The sequence below is a fragment of the Kogia breviceps genome, chromosome 2 (assembly GCF_026419965.1).
Source record: "Kogia breviceps isolate mKogBre1 chromosome 2, mKogBre1 haplotype 1, whole genome shotgun sequence".
NCBI classification, from domain to species: Eukaryota; Metazoa; Chordata; class Mammalia; order Artiodactyla; family Physeteridae; genus Kogia; species Kogia breviceps.
This window is the reverse complement of record NC_081311.1, coordinates 157,315,446-157,341,652: the sequence shown is the minus strand read 5'-3', so window position 1 is coordinate 157,341,652 and position 26,207 is coordinate 157,315,446. Positions and strand designations below refer to the sequence as shown.

The 26,207-nt window shown below is 38.3% G+C and overlaps 1 protein-coding gene across 1 annotated transcript; it reads left to right on the top strand.

Annotated features, from left to right (window-relative positions):
• The first annotated feature begins 286 nt into the window (after positions 1 to 286).
• On the top strand, positions 287 to 25,796 carry SLC40A1 (solute carrier family 40 member 1). Its single transcript, XM_059055270.2, has 8 exons — positions 287 to 734; positions 1,225 to 1,292; positions 6,690 to 6,849; positions 9,072 to 9,187; positions 14,276 to 14,402; positions 21,128 to 21,370; positions 22,181 to 22,834; positions 23,980 to 25,796. Exons 1-8 carry the CDS (start codon positions 692 to 694, stop codon positions 24,291 to 24,293), a joined length of 1,725 nt encoding a protein of 574 aa, XP_058911253.1. The 5' UTR covers positions 287 to 691; the 3' UTR covers positions 24,294 to 25,796.
• The last annotated feature ends 411 nt before the right edge of the window (positions 25,797 to 26,207 follow it).

Genomic DNA, 26,207 nt, shown 5'->3' with positions numbered 1-26,207 from the left:
CTGCGAAGAAGCGCGGCTCGGCCCCGGGCTTGCCGCTCGCCTCTCCCCGCCGCCCCGCCGGCTCGGCGCGCGGTCCTGCCCTTCCCGGCCGCCCGACCTCCCCGATGTTTTGTCGCGGCCTCCCGGAGGGCGGAAAACCCGGCGAGCAGAGTTCGTCCGGCGGCGGTCCCCGCAGGCCCGCGGGTTGCTCGCGGCCAGTAGGACACTTGCGCCGCGGGCGGGCGCCGACTCCTGGCAAGGGCGTGGAGGGCGGTAGGGCCCCTGGCCTCGCGCTGTGGGGACGCCCAGATGGCCCTGAGAGGGAGGGGCGGCCGGAGCGGCGGCGGCCGGAGCTCCGCCCCAGGCCTCGTATAAGGGCCGGCCTGAGCCGGGTCCGCGGCGGCGGTAGCACACACAGGACACCAGGCGCGGCTCGGCCGGCCTGTTGAGCCTCCCACCCGCTTCCATAAGGCTTTGCCTTTCCAACTTCAGCTACAGTGTTAGCTAAGTTTGGAAAGAAGACCAAAAGAAGACCCCCGGGCCGTTTTCCTTTTGTTTTGTGTTTTTTTGGTATAGTCGTCGGGGGCTTTTTGCACAGAGCTGTTGTGTTTTCAGCGGTGCTCTCTTCAGTTCCTTGCACTCCTCTTAACAAGCACCTCAGCAGGAGCAGCAGCCGTAGCAGCAGAAGAGCAAGCGGGGGGCGCCTGGTGTCATGACCAGGGCAAGAGAGCAGAACCGCCTGGGAGGATGCTGTGGTGAGTGGACCGAACGCATGTGGCAGAAACAGGTTGCGCAGTGGAGACCGGCACCTCCGCGCAGGTTTTGGAGAAATGTGGCTCAGCTGTTAACCAGTGTGATTAGTAGCTCGTTCGACTCATATTTTGTTGGGGGTTTAGGAAGAAAGGCATTTCAAGGTATGGGAAAAGGGGTGTGCACACAGGCAAGGATGGAGAAGCAGACTGGGTAGTTTGGATTATCTTGTCAAAAATAAAATGGAGTTAAAGAATGTTGAAACAAGAGCTTTCTTCACTGTATGTGAAGTTACGCAGTTATTGACCAAGAGGTCGTGCTGAATTTTTCATCGACCCATCAATTTCTAGGTGACTTGGTGAAATGTACATGGTTTACCCCACAAAGTAGTTTTTAATAATTATGTTTAATAAGGACAAATGAGTAAGCATTCCAATCTCAGCTCACTCAAGTGACTAAATACGCTTTTTGTCTGCCTACTGTGTGTCTTTGCAGGATCCTTAGCAAACTACCTGATCTCTGCGAAATTCCTTCTCTACCTTGGTCATTCTCTATCTACATGGGTAAGTGAAAATCTACAGTAATTCTTACAACATGATTGCACAATTTCTTGTTTCCTCTCATTTGGGCCAGTTGTATTAAGCCATCTTGCAGTTTTGTCACGCAGCTGAAGAAATAAATCAACCAAACATACATGCTCTAACGAAAAAGTTATTTTCACCAAAGATATTTTCCCATAGGTGTTAGTAAATGCTATTAATTATTGAGCTATCATACTTTATACAGACTGGCAGCTGTCCAAAAACAGGATTAACAAGGACAGGACTATTTGCATTGTTTGTAAATTGTATTTTGCATTACAAGGGTTAATAAAAGGTAATATCTGCTACTAAGAATGGATGGATGTCTCATGGACCTTCTATTTTTTCACATTTTAAGATATTTCTCTGTTTTCTTCTTTTGTCAAAATTGTAAGTTCCAGCCTACTGCGCTATGAAAATACAGTGGAGTGACTGAGTTAGGCTAAAAATAGCATTCTAAGGTTAATTTAAATATAATTGACCCCAAGAACAAATATCTGAGTGACGAAAATTCTGGTCTTTTACGATGTTATCTGTAGCTAGATATGTGTAGGGCATCTCAGTCTATCTTAAAAACCATCATCCAACGAAAATCAGCAACTGACTCATAATTCTCCCTCTGACTTCTTCCATGGTCTTGGAAGAGTCCCAGTGTTTCTGTGGGCCTGGATTCCTCCATCAACCCAAAAGAATAATCCCCAAAGGATGCTAGATGTGTATTTAATTAATGATGATTAGAATCTTTTAAATTAAACAATTGGTCTTATTGTTTAAAAGCAATAAACCTGCATAAATTCTATTCATGCCTCATGTATGATATTTAATTTAAAAGAACCGTAAGTAAGGGGAAAGAATTTTGAGAGTAAATTTTGTGAATGTTATTTTCTTTTTAAACTGGAAACTTTTTTTGGATCGTTCTTAAGACATGAATGCAAACTATTGTATGTGGAAATCTGTACCCATGCCCTTGGGAAATTATTAAGCTAAGTTATCAGCTCTTTAAGAAATAGCAGTTCAAAGATGGCTTTTTTAGAAAGGCCGGCTTCTTTCTCCCCAGAGGCTTAGATAGGGATGACTCTGCAAATACATGTAAACAAGGTGGACTTGGCGTGAGTTTCATTTCCAATAACTGATGATTCTCAGTAGAAATTGAGTGAAACTACCCTTAATTAATTTAAATCCAATTAAATTGTTCTTCCAATTTAATTCAGTAAGTATTAAGTATTTTAAAAAACCCAATAGGTGATGGAGATAGTATCTGAAATTCTCACCTTGTGGTCTGGACCTATCTCTTAGGGGAAGAAGGTGCCTAACTTCCAAACACTGAATAAGTTTAAGGTTTATGCGACCTTTCGTTATTAGGTTGGCAGGTCAGATTTGCCAAAGGAGTGGAACTGTGATTGTTCCAGGAGGATCTTTTTTGTCATGAATGAAAAACACAAGAAAAGTGACAGATGTTTACTCTAGTCTTACAGTAAATTGGGCAAAAGGAGTTTTTGTGGGAAACTTGGATTAAAACAAAACAAAACAAAACACAGCAATTGTAGTCGTGTAAGTTTTAGTGGATTTTCACTTATTGCAGAGGAGTGCAAAAGAGGAATGCTCTCTAATTCAATCTTTTGCATTTTGCTTCCTGTTTGACATTTCGCCTGATTTTATTACAACAAAAGATGTCTGCTTATTTATTATATACGTATATACATACGTATACATGCCTACCTATGCATTACCCTACTGACTGCCAAATCATGGTTTCCTGTACGCTGAGTATAGAGGTGTTAGGGTAGAAGGTTATATTGCATTAGGTTTGTGTGAGGTTGAATGCTTTTTATTCCTGACTTCATTTCTTTCTGCCGGTGGATCAATATATTTTACTCTATACTACTGGAATACAAAGTATGGTAAGAAGTGGATCCTGTCATCAAGGAGCTTATAATATAGTTCAGGTTGGGCTTTAAAAATGTATATCTAATTACAAAAGGATAACTAACAGTGTAAGGCAGTGAAAAAGGGTGGCCAGTGCTGATATCTTATGCATTATGCTATGGACTGTCTCCATTTATATGCCATATTTCTGCATGGTGCCAGATCTTACATCCTTGGGTTTCTGCTCATAGGTCTTTAACTACTTCCTGCAAAATACCACCTTCCTGCCCCACCCTACTGCATTTTTCCTCATAGCATTTATACTACCTGACCTATTCTAGATTTGTTTTTGGTCTCTGTTCACTGGGATGCAAGCAGCATGAAAGCATGAATCTTGATTTTTGCGCACTGCTGAATTTCTAGTGCCTGCAGTATCTTTGAGTACATAGTAGCCTCTCAAAAAGTATTCAGTGCATTAATGACTGTGATCATTCATTCACAGACGTTCATTTGCCCTTTGGCTCTCAGTGCACTGGAGGTAGATGAACATGTAAACAAATCTTCAAAGTATGATGAGAGCTTGTGGGAAGGCAGGAAATGGATGTTAGGAAGGAATGGGTGGGTGGGCCTGAGATTGTACTTGGTCAACCTTTACAGAGCGTTTACCTGATTCTTGGGCTTTGTGAGTGTAGAGTCTGTTACTTCTTAAAGCCTAAACCCTTTGGAAACTAGGGCAAGTGGAGCAGTTTTTGTTTGTTTATTTGTTTGTTTTTTAATTAATTAATTAATTTAATTTTTGCCTGCACTGGGTCTTTGTTGCCGTGCACGGGCTTTCTCTAGTTGCAGCGAGGGGGGGGCTACTCTTTGTTGCGATGCTCAAGCTTCTCATTGCAGTGGCTTCTCTTGTTGCAGAGCACGGGCTCTAGGTGCGCGCGCTTCAGTAGTTGTGGTGCGTGGGCTCAGTAGTAGTGGCTTGAGGGAGCACGGGCTTAGTTGCTCTGCGGCATGTGGGATCTTCCCGGCCCAGGGCTCAAACCTCTGTCCCCTGCATTGGCAGTTGGATTCTTAACCACTGAGCCACCAGGGAAGTCCCAAGGAGGAGGCATGCCATACAGAAATAAGCAAGAGAGAAAACTTTCATTTCGTAGCACTTGTTTCAAGTCCTGCTTTAAAGCAAAAAAATAAAACAACAAAGAAAGAAAGAAGCACCTACTGTACAGCACAGGGAACTATATTCAATATCCTGTGATAAACCATAATGGAAAAGAATATGGAAAAGAGCACGTAACTGAATCACTTTGTTGTACACCAGAAACTAACACAACATTGTAAATAACTATACTTCAATAAAAATATTTTCTTTAAAAAAGGAAGAAGCAATAGTAGTGGAATAATATTTCTTATTCTTTATGTTAAGAAAGAGGAAATTCACTCATGGAGGCAACCTATCATTTGAGGCATTTATATGTTTTTGTCTTTTCAGAGAAGAGAGATTAGGATAAAGTACTTCCCGTCGCCTCATGCCATTTTATTCTAATCAAATCTAAATTTGTTTCTCATGTTAAAGATTAAGAAAATAGCTTCATTTGTTATTCTTATTGACATTTTTATCTTAATGTATAAACTTGTCTTTTTATTGGTTTCAAACAAATTGTATGTATATATATATATTTTTAGTCATTTAGTACAAGGGTATTTGAAATGTAATTCCAACTTAAATGGAAAAGATTTCTGTTTTCAAAGCAAACTTTAAAAATTTGTCCCAGAAATATGAATTATGGTACTGATTAAGCATCAAACTTCTTGAACATTCGTGGAGCAAATCTAATGTACCAGAACAATATAGTTCATAAATAAGTCTTATTCTGTACTCATTTATAGCCAGGATCCACTGCATATCCACTCCTTTGTTGATTCCGCCGTTATTTGTTGTGTTTCTACTCTGGGCTGTGCACTGTGCTGAGGGTTGAGAGTGCAGAAGTTTCTAGAGCTCACATTCCAGACCATCGAGTGAGAATCAGTCTTTCAAGCATGGTTTTTCCACTGGCTTCCAGTGTCTGTTTTAACGTTTACTTGGCCGTGTTCACCCTATCCCTCAAAGTCCTAATCTTATGTTAATTTTAAATTGTGGTTCTAAACAATGTTCATAATCCTCTACACCAAAGTTTCTGTACCTTGGCACTATTGATATCTTGGGTTGGATAATTTTTTGTTGTGGGGGACTGTAGATGCCAGTAGTAAATCCACCCTTGCAGATGTGACAACCCAAAATAGCTCCAGACATTGCTTAGTGATCCCTAGAGAGTAAAATCACTCCCACTTGAGAAATACTGGTCTACATGAATTTTATTGTAAATGATTGCTACAGAATATGCGCTTCAGTTTAACTTTGGATGCATAAGATTGTTGTCTTGCCTTTATTAAATGTTTAAAAGCATTTGCCATACTAGGATAATACTTTGCTCCTTATACATTAAATTTTTCAGGAGGATGTTAAGAGACATTGTAAAGAACCAGGAGTGTAGTACTACTTCCAATCCATAAGGAGCCTAGCCTGGGAATTTAGTTTCCTGTAGTGATTTCTTATAGGGATAGGTTATGATAGAACATTGTTGTCTTGTTTTAGCTTAACCTAACAAGTCAGGGATGGAGCCTAAAAGCTCATAACAAGGTCCATTATAGATTTCTTATGCGTTAATTTGCCTGACTCATTTAAAAGCTTCTGTTATTCCACATTTTGCAGCAATGAATTCCAAAATTCCCTATATACTCTGGAGTGAAGAAATAGTCTTTTTCCCCTTTCAAAACTCGTCTGTTTCGAAAATAACTACTGTGTCGAAAATAACTAAATAACTACTTATGTATTTATTTCTAACATCTTCATTCATATGGTGCCAGAATTTGCACATAATTAACTTCATCTTTCTGATTGTTCTGCTGTTCTATGACTTTGAAATTTATTTGTGAAAATAGAACATAGATTTTAGAATGTTAGGGGTAAAAGAAACTTGAGAGGTCATATAGTTCATTCTTACCATTTTACAAATAGGGAAACTGGCTCTTTCTTGACATTCAAGGCATAACTGATATTTGTAAAATATACTTGTTTCATTCTGGTTCAGTAGCAAACTCCTTTATGCCTTTCAAATCAGGGTAGGTAAATCCCAGGCCCGGCTAGAAACCTGATACAAAAAATGAACAGGTTTTATTTCAAAAAAACCTCCTTGGGCTTGGAAACTGTATTTTTTTCTAGAATGATAGGGAGTATGTTTGTTTCATTAACATCATGCTTTTTTCGGGTTTACTTAGTATCTGGGCAAGAATATTTTCCATTGTGCCACGACAAACAGTTTGAACACCTGACTACATTCAATCCAGAGAGGAATTGTTGACTTTGAGAATCTCATAATGTAGCTGGGAAAGTGCCCTTTTGTTCAGGAAGCAACTTCTTGAGTATAATTGACTAGCAACCTACAACATTTTATCAGAACCTTTTATCTTCTCTTATTCAAGGGGGATCGTATGTGGCACTTTGCAGTGTCTGTGTTTCTGGTAGAGCTCTATGGAAACAGCCTTCTCCTGACTGCAGTCTACGGGCTGGTGGTGGCAGGATCTGTTCTGGTCCTAGGAGCCATCATTGGTGATTGGGTGGATAAGAATGCCAGACTTAAAGGTGAGTGGTGTTATAAAAGCCTTTGTGTTCGTGGGACTAGTGCCTGAGCTAGAGAGAAACCTCTGTGACTAACCCACTTTGCGTCTGCAGCCGCCACCTGAGTGATGGGGTGTGCTCAGTGGTAGCACCTCTGCATGGAGGGTCCTGGGGCTCCTGCCCAGAGTTGGGATGCCAGGATACTGAGTTTATAGATTTTGTGGGGTATCTGTTTTGGCTGTTCGTAAATTACAGATGTTAATGATTAACACCATGGCACTTTGCTGCGAACCATGTTAAACATTAAGAGTTTACCGAACTCTGGCATCCTTTAACCATGACTTGCACTGGAGTTCATTTAATGTGACGTCCCTGGGACAGCTTTAACATCTATCCTCTGGGTTACTGTGTTTTATATAGGCAGGTGTGTAGGGGAAGTGAAAACAATGGATTCAGAAAAGAATACCTGAGGCTGGATCACAGAGAGCTGGATTATACATTTTTGAAGAAAAAAAGAAGAAATGTTAATATATTGACATTCATTCTAGAGCATTAATACTGAAATCATTAAGTATTGTATAAGAAAGAGAGAAAGTGAATGAACAATTTAATTATTCAGAATATAAAGGCAATTTAGATAATAATTCAGGGCAAAATTTTCCTGAGTTCCTCAGTTGATAATGCTAAGACCTGGCCATGTCTATCCTAGACACTGGGGAAAGACTGAGGTATCTGTTTCTTTCAGTGCAGGATAACTGCCCCCGGATAGACAGCAACTGGATTATCAAATACTAGGACTTGATGCTATTAGTAAAATGGCCAAGATGGACATTTTTCTATTTTGAGAATCAATAGACCAAAACACATATAGAAAAAGGTTTTGTATCCTGGAAAAAAAATTCCTACTTATTTACATCATTATACATAGGAATGTGGGAATGTTATACATTAGAGACCTTTAACCTTATGACTGTTGAGCACTGAAATTGTAGTTTAGGATAGAATGTTGGGTTGGATGAAGAGAGTGTGGTGGGATAGCAATCTTGCACTTATCCTGTGTAATCAACTCATGTGACAACCTCCATGAAAATCTTCTTTGATGTCTCTAGGCTGAGTTAACCAGAGACACTTTTTTTTTCCTGTACTCCCATGAAGCTTTGTTAATACCTCTGCTATTGCATTTATGCTCTTATAATTATCCTTTCACATGTCTACCTTTCCTCTGGTCTGTGGGGTCCTGAAAGCCAAGAACCTCATTCGGTTGATATTTAATAGCCTTGTGCAATGAATGAATGAATTATATGTTGGGATTTTATTTCAAATTAATTTCAGAAAGCAGTTTGTTTTGTCTCAAGGCTTTAATATAATCTTCCAAGCCAGAATGAGCTTTACTGTCCTTAAAGGCAAGAGCTTTAATTATACCTTACATTTACAACCCTCTGTATCTTTCAAAGTGCTTTCAAAGTATTTTATTTGAGCATCAAAATGACCCCATAAAGTAAGGAAGGCAGGTATGTATTATATCCTCACCTTATAGACACAGACATAAAAGATATTAAGTATTCTGCCCTAGATCGTCTTCCCTCGTGAGCAGCAGAGAAAAGATTACAAGGTGTCCTTACCTGGTATCCTAACCTGTCCTTATGCCAGCCCTTTATCTACATGGGTGCCTCAGTCTCAGAAAGTTGGCATTTTCTGTGAGAAAAGGTGTAGTTTAGAATTTCATAACAATGCAAATAACTTTAGTAAAAGGAACACACTGCTGCTTTATTCTTGGCAATTTTTAATATGTCCTTCCTATTTATCCATACAATCTTACCAAGTTCAGCCTGCCATCTAGGAGGTTATGGATTCCATGACCTCTTACTTAACCTCCTCCATATTCTTATTTTTGCCTAAGCTACAAAGGCCTGAGAGGTGGATCTTGTTTATGTAGTTAATATAGTTCTGTTTATGACAGTAAACTTTAAAGAGAATAAACTAAATGAAAATGTGGTCATTATGAATGCCTTCAACTAACAGGAAAAATGAGGGGTAGTTCTTTATTCTATCTGCATGCTTTACTGGTCTGATGTGATATGCTGGGCCCTACTGGAAATAGTTGAGGCAGGATTTACTTCAGGAATATTTTTATTTCTTGTAGTAATTTGCATATGCATTAATACAGTAGAACAGTGATGTATGGATAAAAACATCTCCTTTGAGATGTTTTGGTGTATGAATACTTTGTTTCTCTCTCTGTATAGTGGCCCAGACTTCACTGGTGATCCAGAATGTTTCGGTCATCCTGTGTGGAATCATCCTGATGATGGTTTTCTTACATAAAAAAGAGCTTCTGACCATGTACCATGGATGGGTTCTTGTAAGTTCTCTACAAGATCCTTGATGGTAGAAAATTGAATGTCTGTTAATGGTAAAAGATGAAAACTCTTTGAGGGAGTGTCTTTTCACAAATAGGGCCTGTTAATTTTTTTTTTAATAACTGTATATTTACAAATTTAAAGATACCAGAAATACGTGGAAGTCAGAGAAAAAACCAGCATGGAAATTAGAACATGTTCAGAATGGAAAGATAAATTTTAAAATTTAAACATAGCATGTCAAAACCAGTAGGATACTTTTTTTTTTGCAATACTTGAGGATAATTTTATTAGTAGTATTACTAAAGAACAGTGATTATTTTAAGTCTATAGTCAAAGTATTTCCTTTCCCTTTGTTGAATGATTATTGTGTATAAGTTGTATTAGATGCATTTGAATGATAGAAAAATGATTCAAGTGTGGATCCTGTAGGGAGATTAGATGTGACACATAATAACTATGATACATGGTAGCATGGTTAAGTGCCTTCGAGAAAAATGGAGTTCTGGGTTGACCATTTAGGTGGGCCTTGAAAATAGGATGTTATTCTCCCAAGATTTCATTATGAAATATTTAAAACATTCAGCAAAGTTGGAAGAATTCTCCACTGAACACCCATATGCCTACCACGTAGTTTCTACTTCTGCCATTTTATTATACTTGCTTTATCATGTATTTATCCATTGGCACATCCATCTTCCCATCAATCCCTCTTAGTTTTTAAAATTTATTTTTGGAATGATGGACTGGCATTCATAAAGGCGTGAAAATAGGGGAAGCACAGTTTCTCTGAGTGATGGATGTATGCAACACACAGAGAAGGTTTGAAAAGTGTGGGAAGGAGAGTTTCTATTGTCAGACTGAACTTGGACTTTATATACATTATGAAAATAATATTGTGTTATAGACCAAGGTTTTCTATGAGAGTGTATGTTTGTTTTTGTAATATAAGAAATTATGAAAATAGTATTACATTTTTCATTTTTTAAATGCAATTTCTCAGAAACATGTTCATGTGTAAATAGAGAGCATAGAATGCAGTGTAAAGACAATGTGCTGCATTTGATTTAAAACTGATATACAGAATTTGGTAATGCAGGGAACAGATTACATAATTGACTTAATGCGACTGGTAGACATTTATAAGATGTTTAGATTTTTGCTTGGTTCTTTTTCTTTTTTTCTAACAGCAGGTTCTTATTAGTTATCGATTTAATACATATTAGTGTATACATGTCAATCCCAATCTCCCAATTCATCACACACACACACCCCCGCCGCCGCCACTTTCCCTCCTTGGTGTCCACATTTGTTCTCCACATCTGTGTCTCAATTTCCGCTCTGCAAACCAGTTCATCTGTACCATTTTCTAGGTTCCACATATCTCTATTAATATATGATATTTGTTCTTCTCTTTCTGACTTACTTCACTCTGTATGACAGTCTCTAGATTCATCCATGTCTCTAAAAATGACCCAATTTTGTTCCTTTTTATGGCTGAGTAATATTCCATTGTGTATGTGTACCACATCTTCTTTATCCATTCGTTTGTCGATGGGCATTTAGGTTGCTTCCGTGACCTGGCTATTGTAAATAGTGCTGCAATGCACATTGGGGTGCATGTGTCTTTTTGAATTACGGTTTTCTCTGGGCATATGCCCAGTAGTGGGATTGCTGGGTCATGTGGCAATTCTGTTTTTAGTTTTTTAAGGAACCTCCATACTGCTCTCCATAGTGACTATATCAATTTACATTCACACCAACAGTGCAAAAGGGTTCCCTTTTCTCCACACACTCTCCAGCATTTGTTGTCTGTAGATTTTCTGATGATGCCCATTCTAACTGGTGTGAGGTGATACCTCATTGTAGTTTTGATTTGCATTTCTCTAATAATTAGTGATGTTGAACAGCTTTTCATGTGCTTCCTGGCCATATGTATGTCTTCTTTGGAGAAATGTCTGTTTAGGTCTTCTGCCCATTTTGGGATTGGGTTGTTTGTTTTTTTAATATTGAGCTGCCTGAGCTGTTTATGTATTTTGGAGATTAATCCTTTGTCCGTTGATTTGGTTGCAAATATTGTCTCCCATTCTGAGGGTTGTCTTTTTGTCTTGTTTGTAGTTTCCTTTGCTTTGCAAAAGCTTGTGAGTTTCATTAGGTCCCATTTGTTTATTTTTGTTTTTATTTCCATTACTCTGGGAGGTGGATCAAAAAAGATCTTGCTGTGATTTATGTCAAATAGTGTTCTTCCTAAGTTTTCCTCTAAGAATTTTATAGTGTCTGGTCTTACATTTAGGTCTCTAATCCATTTTGAGTTTATTTTTGTGTATGGTGTTAGGGAGTGTTCTAATTTCATTCTTTTATATGTAGCTGTCCAGTTTTCTCAGCACCACTTATTTAAGAGACTGTCTTTTCTCCATTGTATATCCTTACCTCCTTTGTCATAGATTAGTTGACCATAGATATGTGGGTTTATCTCTGGGCTTTCTATCCTGTTCCATTGATCTATATTTTTGTCTTTGTGCCAGTACCATGTTGTCTTGATTACTGTAGCTTTGTAGTATAGTCTGAAGTCAGGGAATCTGATTCCTCCAGCTCCGTTTTTTTCCATGAAGACTGCTTTGGCTATTTGGGGTCTTTTGTGTCTTCATACAAATTTTAAGATTTTTTGTTCTAGTTCTGTAAAAAATGCCATTGGTAATTTGATAGGGATTGCATTGAATCTGTAGATTGCTTTGGGTAGTAGAGTCATTTTCACAGTATTGGATTCTTCCAATCCAAGAACATGGAATATCTCTCCATCTGTTGGTATCATCTTTAATTTCTTTCATCAGTGCCTTATAGTTTTCTGCATACAGATCTTTTGTCTCCCTAGGTAGGTTTATTCCTAGGTATTTTATTTTTTTTGTTGCAGTGGTAAATGGGAGTGTTTCCTTAATTTCTCTTTCAGATTTTTCATCATTAGTGTATAGGAATGCAAGAGATTTCTGCGCATTAATTTTGTATCTCGCAACTTTACCAAATTTATTGATTAGCACTAGTAGTTTTCTGGTAGCATCTTTAGGATTCTGTATGTACAGTATCATGTCATCTGCAAACAGTGATAGCAGATTTACTTCTTTTCCAATTTGTATTCCTTTTATTTCTTTTTCTCTGATTGCCATGACTAGGACTTTCAAAACTATGTTGAATAATAGTGGTGAGGGTGGACATCCTTGTCTTGTTCCTGTTCTTAGAGGAAATGCTTTCAGTTTTTCACCATTGAGAATGACGTTTGCTGTGGGTTTGTCATATATGGCCTTTATTATGTAGAGGTCGGTTCCCTCTATGCCCACTTTCTGGAGAGTTTTTATCATAAATGGGTGTTGAATTTTGTCAAAAGCTTTTTCTGCATCTATTGAGATGATCATATGGTTTTTCTTCGTCAATTTGTTAATGTGTTGTATCACATTTTAATGTGTTGTTGGATTCTGTTTGTTAGTGTTTTGTTGAGGAGTTTTAAATCTATATTCATCAGTGATATTGGTCTGTAATTTTCTTTTTTTGTAGTATCTTTGTCTGTTTTTGGTATCAGGGTGATGGTGGCCTCAGAGAATGAGTTTGGGAGTGTTCCTTCCTCGGCAATTTTTGGAAGAGTTTGAGAAGGATAGGTGTTAGCTCTTCTCTAAATGTTTGATAGAATTCATCTGTGAAGCCATCTGGTCCTGGATTTTGTTTGTTGGAAGATTTTTAGTCACAGTTTCAATTTCATTACTTGTGATTGGTCTGTTCATATTTTCTGTTTCTTCCTGGTTCAGTCTTGGAAGGTTATACCTTTCTAAGAATTAGGGCCTGTTAATTTTGATCTCTGTACTACTTTAGTATCCCCTACCATTTTTGTCTTGTTTTGTTTTTTGGCCCTTAGCAGGCATTCATTAAGTATTGTTTGAATTTAAATTTCGTCCTATTGGTTGTTTTCCTGTTTGTTTTGTTTTATTTTATTATTTATTTTTGGCTGCATTGGGTCTTTGTTGCTGTGTGCGGGCTTTCTCTAGTTGCGGAGAGTGGGTGCTACTCTTTGTTGTGGTATGCGGGCTTCTCATTGCAGTGGCTTCTCTTGTTGTGGAGCACAGGCTCTAGAGCGCAGGCTCAGTAGTTGTGGCATATCGGCTTAGTTGCTCTGCGGCATGTGGGATCTTCCCGGACCAGAGCTTGAACCCATGTGCCCTGCATTGGCAGGCAGATTCTTAACCACTGAGCCACCAGGGAAGCCCCTTCCTGTTTGTTTTTAATGGCAGTTTTAAGAGTTTATTACATAATTCAGTTGCTAGTTTTAAGCTCAGTAGTATTAACCTGTAATTTTTTCACACCACTTAAGAAATGGTGTCTATATATATATATATATATATGTATGTATATAACTCAGTCATGATTGTGTTCTTCTAATAATAAGTGGTATTTCTGTTTGAGGACATGGACTAGATAACTTCCCACACTCTAATTTCATGATAGCTTGATGGAAAAGAGGAGAGAGATGGGTGTAGTGGAAAGCAGTGAATTTGATGTTCCTGTTAAATCTTCTTAGGTATATTTGGATTGATATTGTAGAGTTTCAGAGCCAGGTAGGACAAGAAACCTTCTAGGCTGTTGCCTTCATTTTGTTGATGAAAAAAGTAAGACAAAGTGATGTTAGCTGTTTGCCCGTTGTCATGCATCTGGAAAGTGTCAGAACTCTGATTTAAATTCATGTCTTCTCACTTCCCCTTCACTGTTTTTTGCAAAGGACATATTTGTGGGGGAAATTAAAAACCACCCCTTTGTTAACACTTTATGATAACTATGTCACATAAGTGTGCATATGACTATTAAAATTTTTTGTATTATGCATACCATAGAGGATACAGATTAGAAAGACATTATGCCCTTTAACTGGACCACTGGTGTTTATTGTTTCATGTGTACAAAGTAGAACGATTTCTTATGATTTTATGAAATGAAATTAAAATTAAAATTTTATTATGTTACCAAAGACCATTTTAAACTATATTGTACAGTGAGGTAGGTACAGTATGGTAAAACTGACATTTTAATAATTTTTTCCTGTAATTCCTTAGACTTCATGCTATATCCTGATCATCACTATTGCAAATATTGCAAACCTGGCCAGTACTGCTACTGCAATCACAATCCAAAGGGATTGGATTGTTGTTGTTGCAGGAGACGACAGAAGCAAACTAGCAGGTAAATTTGCTTTTCTCTTTCTACCAAATGGGTTTTATCAGGATTCACTTTAAATCAGTGGTAGTAAATGAGGCTTAAGCCTTTTTCTCCTAGTATTTTTTAAGAATAATAAATTGAAGTCATAGTCTTTTTCTTACATTATCTGTCTCAGTGCAAAGATTTACCTCACTGTTATGAAGCAAATTTACAGGATAGTGACCTTCTCTTTTATTCCATGCAAACCTGGCAAATAGAAGAACATTTCTTTTGAGCTTTCTTTCAAATTCTGTTAACTGTTTCTAAATGTTTTCTTAATATTTAGAACAGTGAAAATCTGACTTGTGATTTTATCAGTCATATGGTGGATATTATTACCAGTACTTACTGGTTATACTATGGATATTGTTTTTATCCAAACAAATGGAAACAACTTAATTCTAGGAGAGACTCTAGAAGTGAATTCTTTCAACTTTAAAGCCATAATTGGTAACTTTTATTACATTATGTATGGTGTAATATAACTGCTATTATGAATACTAAAGAGAAATACAAGATAGAACGTAGGTTTTTAAAAAGATTGCATCTTAGTTGTCCATTGGAAACATGTACAAGAGGAGCCAAGAAAGTCTGAAGAATGCTTACAGAGGGGCTTCCCTGGTGGCGCAGTGGTTGAGAGTCCGCCTGCCGATGCAGGGGACACGGGTTCGTGCCCCGGTCCGGGAAGATCTCACATGCCGCTGAGCAGCTGGGCCCGTGAGCCATGGCCGCTGAGCCTGCGCGTCCAGAGCCTGTGCTCCGCAACGGGAGAGTCCACAACAGTGAGAGGCTCGCTTACTGCAAAAAAAAAAAAAAAAAAAAAAAAAGAATGCTTACAGAGCAACACATCCATTACATCACAATTACTTGGGCTCAGAATAACCTACCTCACTCAATATTCCCCACCTGCCCCCCAGTACAGCACCCAGACACAAATTGGATTGAAATTACACAGAGTAAAGGAGGAAGGGTACACCTATCTACCCATCAGGTCAGCTGAGTCAACTCTGCTGGTCATTGAGATAATGGGTATCACAAACACATTTCCCAACCATCCTGACTGACAAGGAAACCATTCCTGATGACTTCAGTGGCTTATCAGGACACAGAAGCAAGCTTGAGTACTGGGGTCAGCAAGCAACTTTGTTTGACTAGACCCGTGGTTTAAAAAAAAAAAAAAAAAAAGGTAGAAAGGAGGTTGAGAGAAAGGGTACAAAATCTGTGGGAGGTCTAAATGAAGGATTTGCTTAAGTCATCACTTTGTGGTAGCAGTAATAATACTGCTCCAGATAGAAAAACCACAGTGATTTTAGAGGATGGTGAGTGTGGAAGATGAATTTAACACACGTGAGTCTGGATTGCAGGAAATTCTCTCGAGCTAAAGTAGTGATTCTCACTGATTTTTCTTCCTGTGATCATTTACTAATAGGAAATAATTCCATTTCTCTTTTTTGTCACGTGGAATTAAAAGATAAGACTTTGTCCTTCTTTTTTTTTTTTTTTTGGTGTTTTTTCCCTGTTATTTACTTTCTCTTTTAGTGTGCAATTTTACGGATGTAATACATGTCCACGTTTTAAAGTTCAAAGGGCACAAAAAGGATATATTTTGAAAACAGATCACATATATATGTCAAAATGTATTTGGGGAAAAAAGTGGCTTTTAATATGATTTTCTTTCTCTTATCTGTATTTCTTAACTCATGTTGACTCTGTGAAGTCTGTAATTGAAAAAAAAAGCCCTGAGTAAAAAGAAAGTTACACTGAATCTTTAATTTGTGCTAAATATCCAAGTAAATAAATAACAAAAACAAAGATCCCACATAACTTTCTGGGATCTTTCTGCCTACAAAGTGATTCCAGAAAAATAACAAAAATATGACTGGCCATTTCTCAGCTGTCCTTCTTTATTTGAGGAATTATTGCAGAGTGGAAAAATCCAGGCTAACTAGTCTATTTTCTAACCTTCTGGAGTTTCTCAAATTTAAGAAAGGAAGTAAGCTGCCTGTTGAACTCTTGTCCACTGTGAATTAGCTTAGGAAGCGGTGCTGTTTCAAATCCAGCCCCTAGAATGGGTTAGTAGCCTAATGAAGAAAAACCTCCATGTTGTTTTTCCTCAGGTTTGGACCTCCATGTTTGTTTTAAAATTAATTAAAAACCATGCTTCAAAACAGGAAACAGAAACTTCTTCCATCCTGAGGGTCAGCAAGGCTCTAACCATGGGTTTTTGGTACCATTCCTGCTAGAAGGCAGTTACAGAACAGAAAAAAAGGAGGAGGGTAAAGGAAAAGTAGAAGAGAAATTTTTGAGGTTGCCAACAAAGACTATTAGAAACCAAGCAGGAGATGGGGCAGAGCTGGCTGAACCGGTCTGCGTTGTGAGGTGTGTGTGTGTGTGTGTGTGTGTGTGTGTGTGTGTGTGTGTGTGTGTGTGTGTGTGTAGGCTGAAAAGTTTTATAACTCCAGTGTCATCAGGTCAAAATATAGCTGTTACCATCTAATTTAGACAGCTCCAGGAAAGATGCTCTTTTTCCACATAAATACTGTTAATTAATCTGTTAACTAATTTGTCTAGGTAACTTGATTTAGTGTTTTATTAAAACATTCTTTTGAGCCATGACCCTTAACCTGTCAAACCTTTTTGAAACTCATTTCCTTTGCCTGAGTTTTTATTCCATCTGTTGTTTTATTTCCTTCTTCGTTTCCTTTGTTAATCACTTTTTATTAATAGCTTCTGGTAGGTTTTTCTTGTCCACCATTCTAAAGAAACATCTGCTGGTTGGCTTGATCAAGTAGGACAGATAACTTTCTTGTTTGAAATCTTATTGACTGAAAATTGATTTCATATTTGAGGTAGACAAACCTGCTAGCTACTATTTGCTCAGCAAATCTGTTTATTATTATTCTATGAGATGTAATATACCTTTTATAATAGTAAGTAGTTACTGAATGTCATGCTCTGTGCCACAGCTGTAGCTGAAAACAGTTAAATTGGAATTAAATGAGCACAGGTTTGTGTGTTTGCGTAAGAATAAATACAAACCTGCAAAAAGAATATGTTTGCACCTTCAGAGGACCGATTCTTCTCTAGCCTGTTAACAGTAAAATGATTAGGTCTTTTTCAAAATTATTATTTCATTCATTCTGCTTCAGAAAAATAAAATCTGTTTTCTGGCACTCCATTACATCTAAACATTATTAGCTTCCTGAGATAGAAATTTCTAAATTCTAAATAAAATATAGAAATTGGTGGCATTAGGAAGCTTCATGAGCACTTGAAAATGGAGGTAGTGAAAGATTAACAAATCATTTTAACTAAATTTTGTTTTTGTTCTGGGGCCTTCAGATCCAAGAGTATATTTTCATTAGTACTTGATTTTTGGATTCAGATTATTGAGTTATTTGGATCAATTCTACACTTCCCTGTTAGGAACTTATTAGTAGGGGCAGATGGAAGTTAATGAGGCCATGGCAAAAAATGGCTGTGTGTAAGATCAACGAAAACTGCTTTTGCTTTTCAAGTGAAAGGGGAAATATGTCAAAGTTCTCCTGTTATCATATTAGCATTCTACACACATAGGACTAATTGGAAGGCAGTTGAGGACCAGGAAGAACTAGAGAAAGAATAATGGCAGTTTTCTATTAATGTACTTATAAGTCATGTACTGCTTTTCCCTTAAAGTGCCCCCACATGATTGATGAGGAGTTGTTTCAATAATTTTCACTCTACTCCGTGAGATAGAGAATGACAAAGTAGGTTATTTTCTTGACTTCCTCTCCTTTATTCATCTTGTCCTCTACTCTGACTCAGCTACATTCCCATGGTCATACCCTAGACCTTGGTATCACCACTAAACCCTCCCTTTTCATAATCTCAATCTCCAGCATCCAAGACTTGAACTATACCTCCTGTCTTTCCAGCTCACTCCTCCTGGTACCCCAGCCATGCTCCAACCTGGTTGGCACCTACAAGCCATTAATTCTACTACCTTTTTACTGCTCATGACCTTTCTTGTCTCTCCTCCTTACCCAGCTTAAATTCCAACGTCAGCTGTTCCAACCATATGAATACCTCCTAGTGTATACCCTCAGCTCACTTGGCCTCCTCTCCTTTTGTCACTTTCCTTTCATAAGACCCTGCTTAAATCCAGCTCTCCACAGTAGCACATGGCTGGTAAAAAACATACAACTTTGCTCTCTCTTAAAGCTCATGACCACTGGGTTCAAGTTGGCCCTTTCATGCTGCCAGATGATCATACTATTTTCTTTGGTCCCTTCCTTCTCCCACTTCCCTAAAGGACTATTTCTCACTTTCTCGATTCTCCTCATACATTCAGTACCTCCTCTCCCATACTCACTTTCACTGATGACCTTGCTTTGTATTCTGCTGAGAAGATGGAAAAATGAGGAGAGAACTTCCGTGTGCTCCCACCTTCACATCACTCTTCCTACTCGTACCTGAGGCCATTACATGACCTACACTGTTGAATTGCTTGCGTTCCTAAGAACAACTCTGCCACTTGTGCAGTAGATTCATTCTATCCCTTCTCATCTACTGTATTATTTGCATATAAACATGCTATAACTTTTCTCATCTTAAAAATACCTGTCTTTACCCCTCTGTCACCCCATTTCTTTGTTCTTCTTTTGCACAAAACTTAACAAAAAGAAATACCTGTGCTCACTCTTTCCAATTTCTTTCCTTGGTCAGGGCCTTGCTTTCCGTAATGCCAGGGGGGCAACATTCACATTGTGAATCCAGGGGGGTGCCACTCACTTAAAATATCATAGAAATGGTGTCCCCTGGAGTTGGCACCAATCTTGTAAACCAGCTTCAATCAGGCATTTGCCCTTACTGCTCCACCAGAACTATTCTTTTTGAGGCCCTCAATACCTTCCATGTGACCCATCTAGAGCTGACTGTCAGTGCTCACCTTTCTTCACTTACCAGCATCACTTGCCAGTTGATTACTCCCCTCTCTTTGAAACACTGTTACCTCTTGGCTTCTAGGACCCCCTGCTCTCCTGTTTTTTCTCCTCCTTTTTTTTTTTTTTTTTTTTTTACAGTATGCGGGCCTCTCACTGTCGTGGCCTCTCCCGTCGCGGAGCACAGGCTCCGGACGCGCAGGCTCAGCGGCCATGGCTCACGGGCCCAGCCGCTCCGCGGCACGTGGGATCTTCCCGGACCGGGGCACGAACCCATGTCCCCTGCATCGGCAGACGGACTCTCAACCCCTGCGCCACCAGGGAAGCCCTTTTCTCCTCTTTTGCTGATTCCTCCTCATCTTCCTGACCTCTGAACACTGGCATGCCCAGGACTCAGTCCTCAGACCTTGTCTCTTCTCATGTACCCTCACTCCCCTGGTGATCTCATCCAGTGTCATTGCTTCAAAAATCAAGCTGCCGATGACTCCCAAATCTGGCACATACTTCTTCCCTAGACCCCAGACCTATATGACTAACTGTCTGCTTGATAGGGCCTCTTGTATCCACACCTCTAGAACCAGATGCTTATTCTTTTGTCCAAAACCTGATTCTTCTGAAGTCTTGTCTTTCTCAGTAAGACGAAGCTCTGTCCTTCCAATAGTTGCTCAGGGTAAAAACTTTAATTCCTCTCTTTCTGTCACATAGCATATCTAATCTTTTTCAAGCCTTCTTGATTCTACTTTAAAGTACACCCAGTATCTATTTCTCCATTTCCATTGCTACTGTCCTGCTCCATGACACATCATCTCCCACCTGTCTCCCTGCCTCTGCACTTGTCTACACCCCCCCACACACACACTTACTTTACACTGTTTTCTCATCACAGCAGCCAAAATAAAACTTTAAAAATATGTCCCGTGATACCACCTCTCTGTACCTTAACTTCCAAAGGCTTCCTGAGTCATTCAGTGTAAAAACTGAAGTTTGAGTAATAGACTAAGACCTTATGTGATTGGGCCAATCTTCCCTCCTCTCTGACCGCATCTGTTCCTATCCTCTCCCTTCCTCACTCTGCTCCAGCCCTACCGGACTCCTCACTGTTCCTCTGGGCAAGCTCCTCCTGCCCCAGGACTTTTGCACTTCCCTTGGTCTGGAATTGTCTTTTCCCTGATATCCGGATGACTCACTCTTTTGCCTCCTGCTGCTTCATGCTTCTGCTGTGATGCTGTCTTTTTTTCAGTGAGTTCTTCCCTGACCTTGCCATATATAAAACTGAAATTTCCCCTTTCCCCTGAGTACTCTCTGTGCCCTTTTTCTCCTGCTTTATTTTTCACTACAATATTTCATGAACATCTGACATGCTGTATGTTTATATGCTTGTTGATTTATTATTTTTGTTTTCCCTTGGGAGTGTAAACTTCATGAAGACAGGGAAGGATATTCTTCATTTTTTGTTATGGTGCCAGAATGGTGCCTGGCTCATAATAGGCATTTAATAAATGCTTGTTGAAATAAATGAATGTAGAGTTACTATTGAATTCATTTTTTAAAAGCTGATGTCAGGCTCATTTATATAATCCCAAGGGAATCACAATTTTTGAGGCAAATTTAATATGACTTGATCCAAACAACAAATGATTTTCTAAGAAAATGGTTTGCTTGTAGAATGCTTTTAGAAGTTTACATCTTAGGAGTCTACACCTTAGTTTATGAGTTGTATTATGTAAGTGGGCAGTCTGTCTTTGATAGATTTGCACACTTATCTGCCTCTTTCACCTACCTCTGTAGATATGAATGCTACAATACGAAGGATTGACCAGTTAACCAACATCTTGGCCCCCATGGCTGTAGGCCAGATTATGACATTTGGCTCCCCAGTCATTGGCTGTGGTTTCATTTCGGGATGGAATTTGGTATCCATGTGTGTGGAATACTTTCTGCTCTGGAAGGTTTATCAGAAAACCCCTGCTCTAGCTGTGAAAGCTGCTCCTAAAGAGGACACTGAGTTGAAACAGCTGAAGGTATACAAAGGTAAACTCAACAAAATGTTTAATCCCTTTATTCTCATTTTCAGACCTTAAATATTGGTTAAGGCCAAAATAATTTTGAATTTATATCAGGTTTAGTTACCACTGAAGGCCTGCATGAGGTTAAATATATCAATGTGGTAGTAAGTCAGAATCCAGGCTCTTGAGGGTCGGAGAAGCAACTCTGGGTTGAACCTCAAGGGGTTAGAATGGGACCCCTGACCCTTTTCCTTAACAGGAACAGCGGACACAGAGGGGCAATTCATTGAGGGAGGGCTGGGAAAAGTTGAGCCATAGGAATGGGAAGACCAGTGGGAGAAAGAGAACAAGAGAATTCCTAGGAGTCTATAAAGAAGGGAAGTTACATGCCATTTGTAAGACAGTGGAAGTGAGTGAGGACATGAGGTGGGCATTTTTCAAGAAGAGAAGAGGAAGTTGGGCTTCTGACCAAATGTAATCTTAAAAGGGTCCCAGAAAATAAGATTCTGTGTTTCCCCAGACAATTATTATATGTTTTCTGATCTGTTTTCCTGTTATTTACTTTGGTGGGATTATAATTTCTGAGAGAGAGGGGAAGAGAGGAGGGGAGAAGTATCAATAGTATTTTGTTTCTTTAACATAAATACTTGGAGATTGTTCCTTGGCTGGAATTCTTAGATGAGTAAAAGAAAATACATTTTATATTGTAGTAGCCAAGGGTATCCATGGCTGATACCCTCCATGGGTGAGGGAAAGGGGAGAAGAAAAAATACTAAGATAGTTGGCTTTTTCCCCCATGTCCCCTCCCTCAAATAATAATGTCTTTTATTAACAGACACTGAGCCAAAACCCCTGGAGGGAACTCATCTAATGGGTGAGAAAGACCCAGACGTCTATGAACTTGAACATGAGCAAGGGCTAAGTTGTGCCTCCCAGATGGCTGAGCCCTTCCGCACCTTCCGAGATGGATGGGTCTCCTATTACAACCAGCCGGTGTTTCTGGCGGGCATGGGTCTTGCTTTCCTCTATATGACTGTCCTGGGCTTTGATTGCATCACTACAGGGTACGCCTACACTCAGGGGCTGAGCGGGTCCATCCTCAGTATTTTGATGGGAGCGTCAGCCATAACTGGAATAATGGGAACTGTGGCTTTTACGTGGCTACGTCGAAAATGTGGCCTGGTTCGGACTGGTCTGATCTCAGGATTTGCACAGCTTTCCTGTTTGATCTTGTGTGTGATCTCCGTGTTCATGCCTGGAAGCCCCTTGGACTTGTCTGTTTCTCCTTTTGAAGATATCCGTTCTAGGTTCATTCAAACAGAACCACTTTCAATTACACCTACAAAAATATCCGAAATCATCTCTACAACTGATTTGCAAATGTCAAACGGATCTGATCCTGCTAATATTGTCCCAGAGATGAGTCCTAAATCTGTGCCTGTAATCTCTGTCAGTCTGCTGTTTGCAGGCGTCATTGCTGCTAGAATCGGTAAGAAATCTCTTTTTGTATATTAATGAACTAAAGTGTCTTTTTGCAATGTGGTTTCAGATAATTCAACAGTAAGTGGTCTAAAATATTCCCTGAATGTTAATTTAAGCAAGATCCACTATTTATCCTTATGTATAATCCAGTCACTTATTATGAAATTTTTATTTTATAGTTTAAAAAATCTATATTTGTGTGTGTGTTTGTGTGTGTGTATGTATACCTTCTTAAAACATGGTTAGGGCTTGAAAATTTTTACTAAATGGATATCTTACTCTTTTAATGTAGTTTATTTAATTTTTCTAAAGATATTATCAATGATAATTATACTTTTAGTAATTTAGAGTCTTTATATTGCTATAACTTTACCGAAAGGACTGTAATTTAGCAAATATTTCAATGGGACAAGGTAAAAAAAAGGGTTTGGGGTTTAAATTAAAATAAAAATAAGTAGTTAGAAAAAAACATCCTTCAAAGGTCTTCTCTAGCTGATATTTGTTTATTGTATACTTTGCCAAATGGATTTTATAGCTCTGGAAGGAAACATAAAGACCTCTTACAAAGTAAAATTTAAGTAATCATTAATAGAGTACTGATAAATTATCTCTGACTGAAATCGTTCTTGAAATGAAACCATATTTATCCTGTGATACAAAGCAGTTCATTAATTTATCAAAGACATTAATATTTAAGCAAGACAGCTTTATTGTAGGGGCTTTAGAACCCAAACAGTAAATGTATTGATGGTTTAAAGTTTCCTTACACTTTAACGATAACAATATATTAGGTCTACTCATTTTAAACTTTAAAAATACTAGTAATTTAAATAAGATTTATTATGTCTCTGATTTCAGAGTTTTGCTTTCATAGTATGAATAATCACAGAAAAACAGAATTAAGAAGTTTGTAGATTAGACTTATTTTTGTCTTGTGGCTGTAAAAACAATTTCTTGAAGCTACTAATAACTCAGTGTTTATTAATGAAAAATAATACTCTAAGGCTAGACTATGATAAATATACATATGGTGACTTTAAGGTAATAGGGTTAAGTATGTATTTTGCACGTCAACAGATTTTTAATCTATAAATCTGAAATGTACAGCTATAAGTTAAAATTAAGTTTCTAAAAAAAAATCTTTTATTATAGGTCTTTGGTCCTTTGATTTAACTGTGACACAGTTGCTGCAAGAAAATGTAGTCGAATCTGAGAGAGGCATTATAAATGGTGTACAGAACTCCATGAACTATCTTCTTGATCTTCTGCATTTCATCATGGTCATCCTGGCTCCAAATCCTGAAGCTTTTGGCTTGCTTGTATTGATTTCAGTCTCCTTTGTGGCAATGGGCCACATCATGTATTTCCGATTTGCCCAGAAAACTCTGGGCTCCCAACTTTTTGTCTGTAGTCCTGGTGATAAAGAAGTTACAGATGCAAATCAAACTAATACATCGGATGTGTAAGACAGTTTAACTGTTGCTATCCCTGTTACTAGGTTATGAAGAGCACATGTGCCTATTTTGTACTTCAAAATTCCAATAAATGGCTCAGTGTGTCTCTCTGGTTTTACCACAGCTATACCTTGAGGGCTAAAAGCTAGTTAGGAAACTTGAGCCAGCAGAAATGAGCTGGTTAATTTCCCTTATATTTAAGGGTGGAAAAAAAATAGAGAAAGAAAAACTCAGTTTAAATATGGAGACTAAAATAGTAACACTGATTTTCCCTATTTCTCACAAGTAGGTAAAATCTTACATAAAAGAGTGATTAGTCATGTGAATTAAGTTATTCTTTGGCAGATTTTTATCTGTACTAGAATTCAGGTATGTCAGTTTTCCCTAACACTCTTGTTCAAGTCTAGCTAATTTACTTTTAAAAAAAATCTTATTCTCAGTTATATTATAAAAACAAATTCTCTTCCAAGTTTGAAGATTAAAATTTGATAACCAGTATTATCCTTATTGATCCTATTGATGTTAAGGGATTTACCTCTATGTGGAAAAATGAAATACTTAACTAGAATTCTCTGATAGGGTTTATGGTTTAACTTTAGAGACCACCTTTGTATTTTTCTTATCAGCTAGGGCAAAATATTGTATTAAGCATATGTAACACTTCATAAAATGGCTATTGTGTAAGCTGAAGATAGAAGCAAAGCTATAGAGTAGATTTATAACACAGTGAATGCATGAGTACTTCAAACACACCAGTGGTTCGGCCATAGAAACTAGAAGTTAAAAGTCACGCAAAGGGCAATCTTGATTTAACTCACGTTGCTATCCTTAATGATCTCTGTCGTGGAATATGAGGGAATTAGCCTTCAGCCTGGCAAGTTAAATGTAGAAAGCAAGCCCAAGCTTGGAAAGGTTTTGCTTTACAAATCATTTGATTTACTTTTAACATGCTTGGTAGAGCATTTTTACTTTTACTGTTTTGTACCCAGGAGTTATTTTTACCTAGTTGTAGAGCAAGACTGTTCATAAATGTATCCCTTTCAAACATCTTTGAGAAAAATGGAGGAAAAAAAAAAAAACCCTTTTATATATATATTTTACAAGTAAAAACTGTTTTACAAGTCATTTTGCAACATGCCAGTACCAATGGGGTACTTAGCCTTAACTGTTCATGCACTTTCATGGAGACTGCAATACGTTGCTCTGAGCACTTTCTTTATCCTTGAGGTTTAATCTTTTTCTCCTTTCTATAGTATGACATAATGATTTGCTATGTTGTAAAATCTTTGTAAAATATTTCTGTATAAAAACATTTTAAAAAATCTTGATTTCTTTTTCCTTAATTGCATTCCCCAGTTGTTTAATATTGCTTTTGTTACAGAACATGTTTTGGGTAACATCTGTTTATCTCTAAAGGCCTACAGTTTCATAATCATTCACAATTTTAGATTTGTCTCCCTGCTTATTATATGTCTAGTTTATGGTGGCTTGGATAAAAGTATAGTAAACACGAGGCCCAGGACTCATTCTTTGACTTCGAAGAAGTCACTTTAAGCTCTCTTGAGTTCTGTTTTCTCTTCTGTAAATTGGAAGTGATATTATAAAACCAACCCTACCTACCTCCCAACTTCCCTGATTGAGTCAAGTGAGATAATTCTTGTAGAAGCACTTTGTGGGCTATAAGACAAAGTTGTAGTATTACTAGAAGTTGGATCTAACTAATGACAGGGAGTTAAAGATAGGTTCCTCATGATCGGCCAGAGAGAGTAGAGCCACATTCTGTGTTCAGCAGATGTTTGCTGAACACTTGATCTGTGTCCCAAACTGGTCTTGGGGATGCAGATTTGACTCAAACACGGTTGATCAGAGGCTCCTTTTCTTTCCCCCCAAATTGGGAGCTTGAGAACTTTTGGCATCACCCTGTAG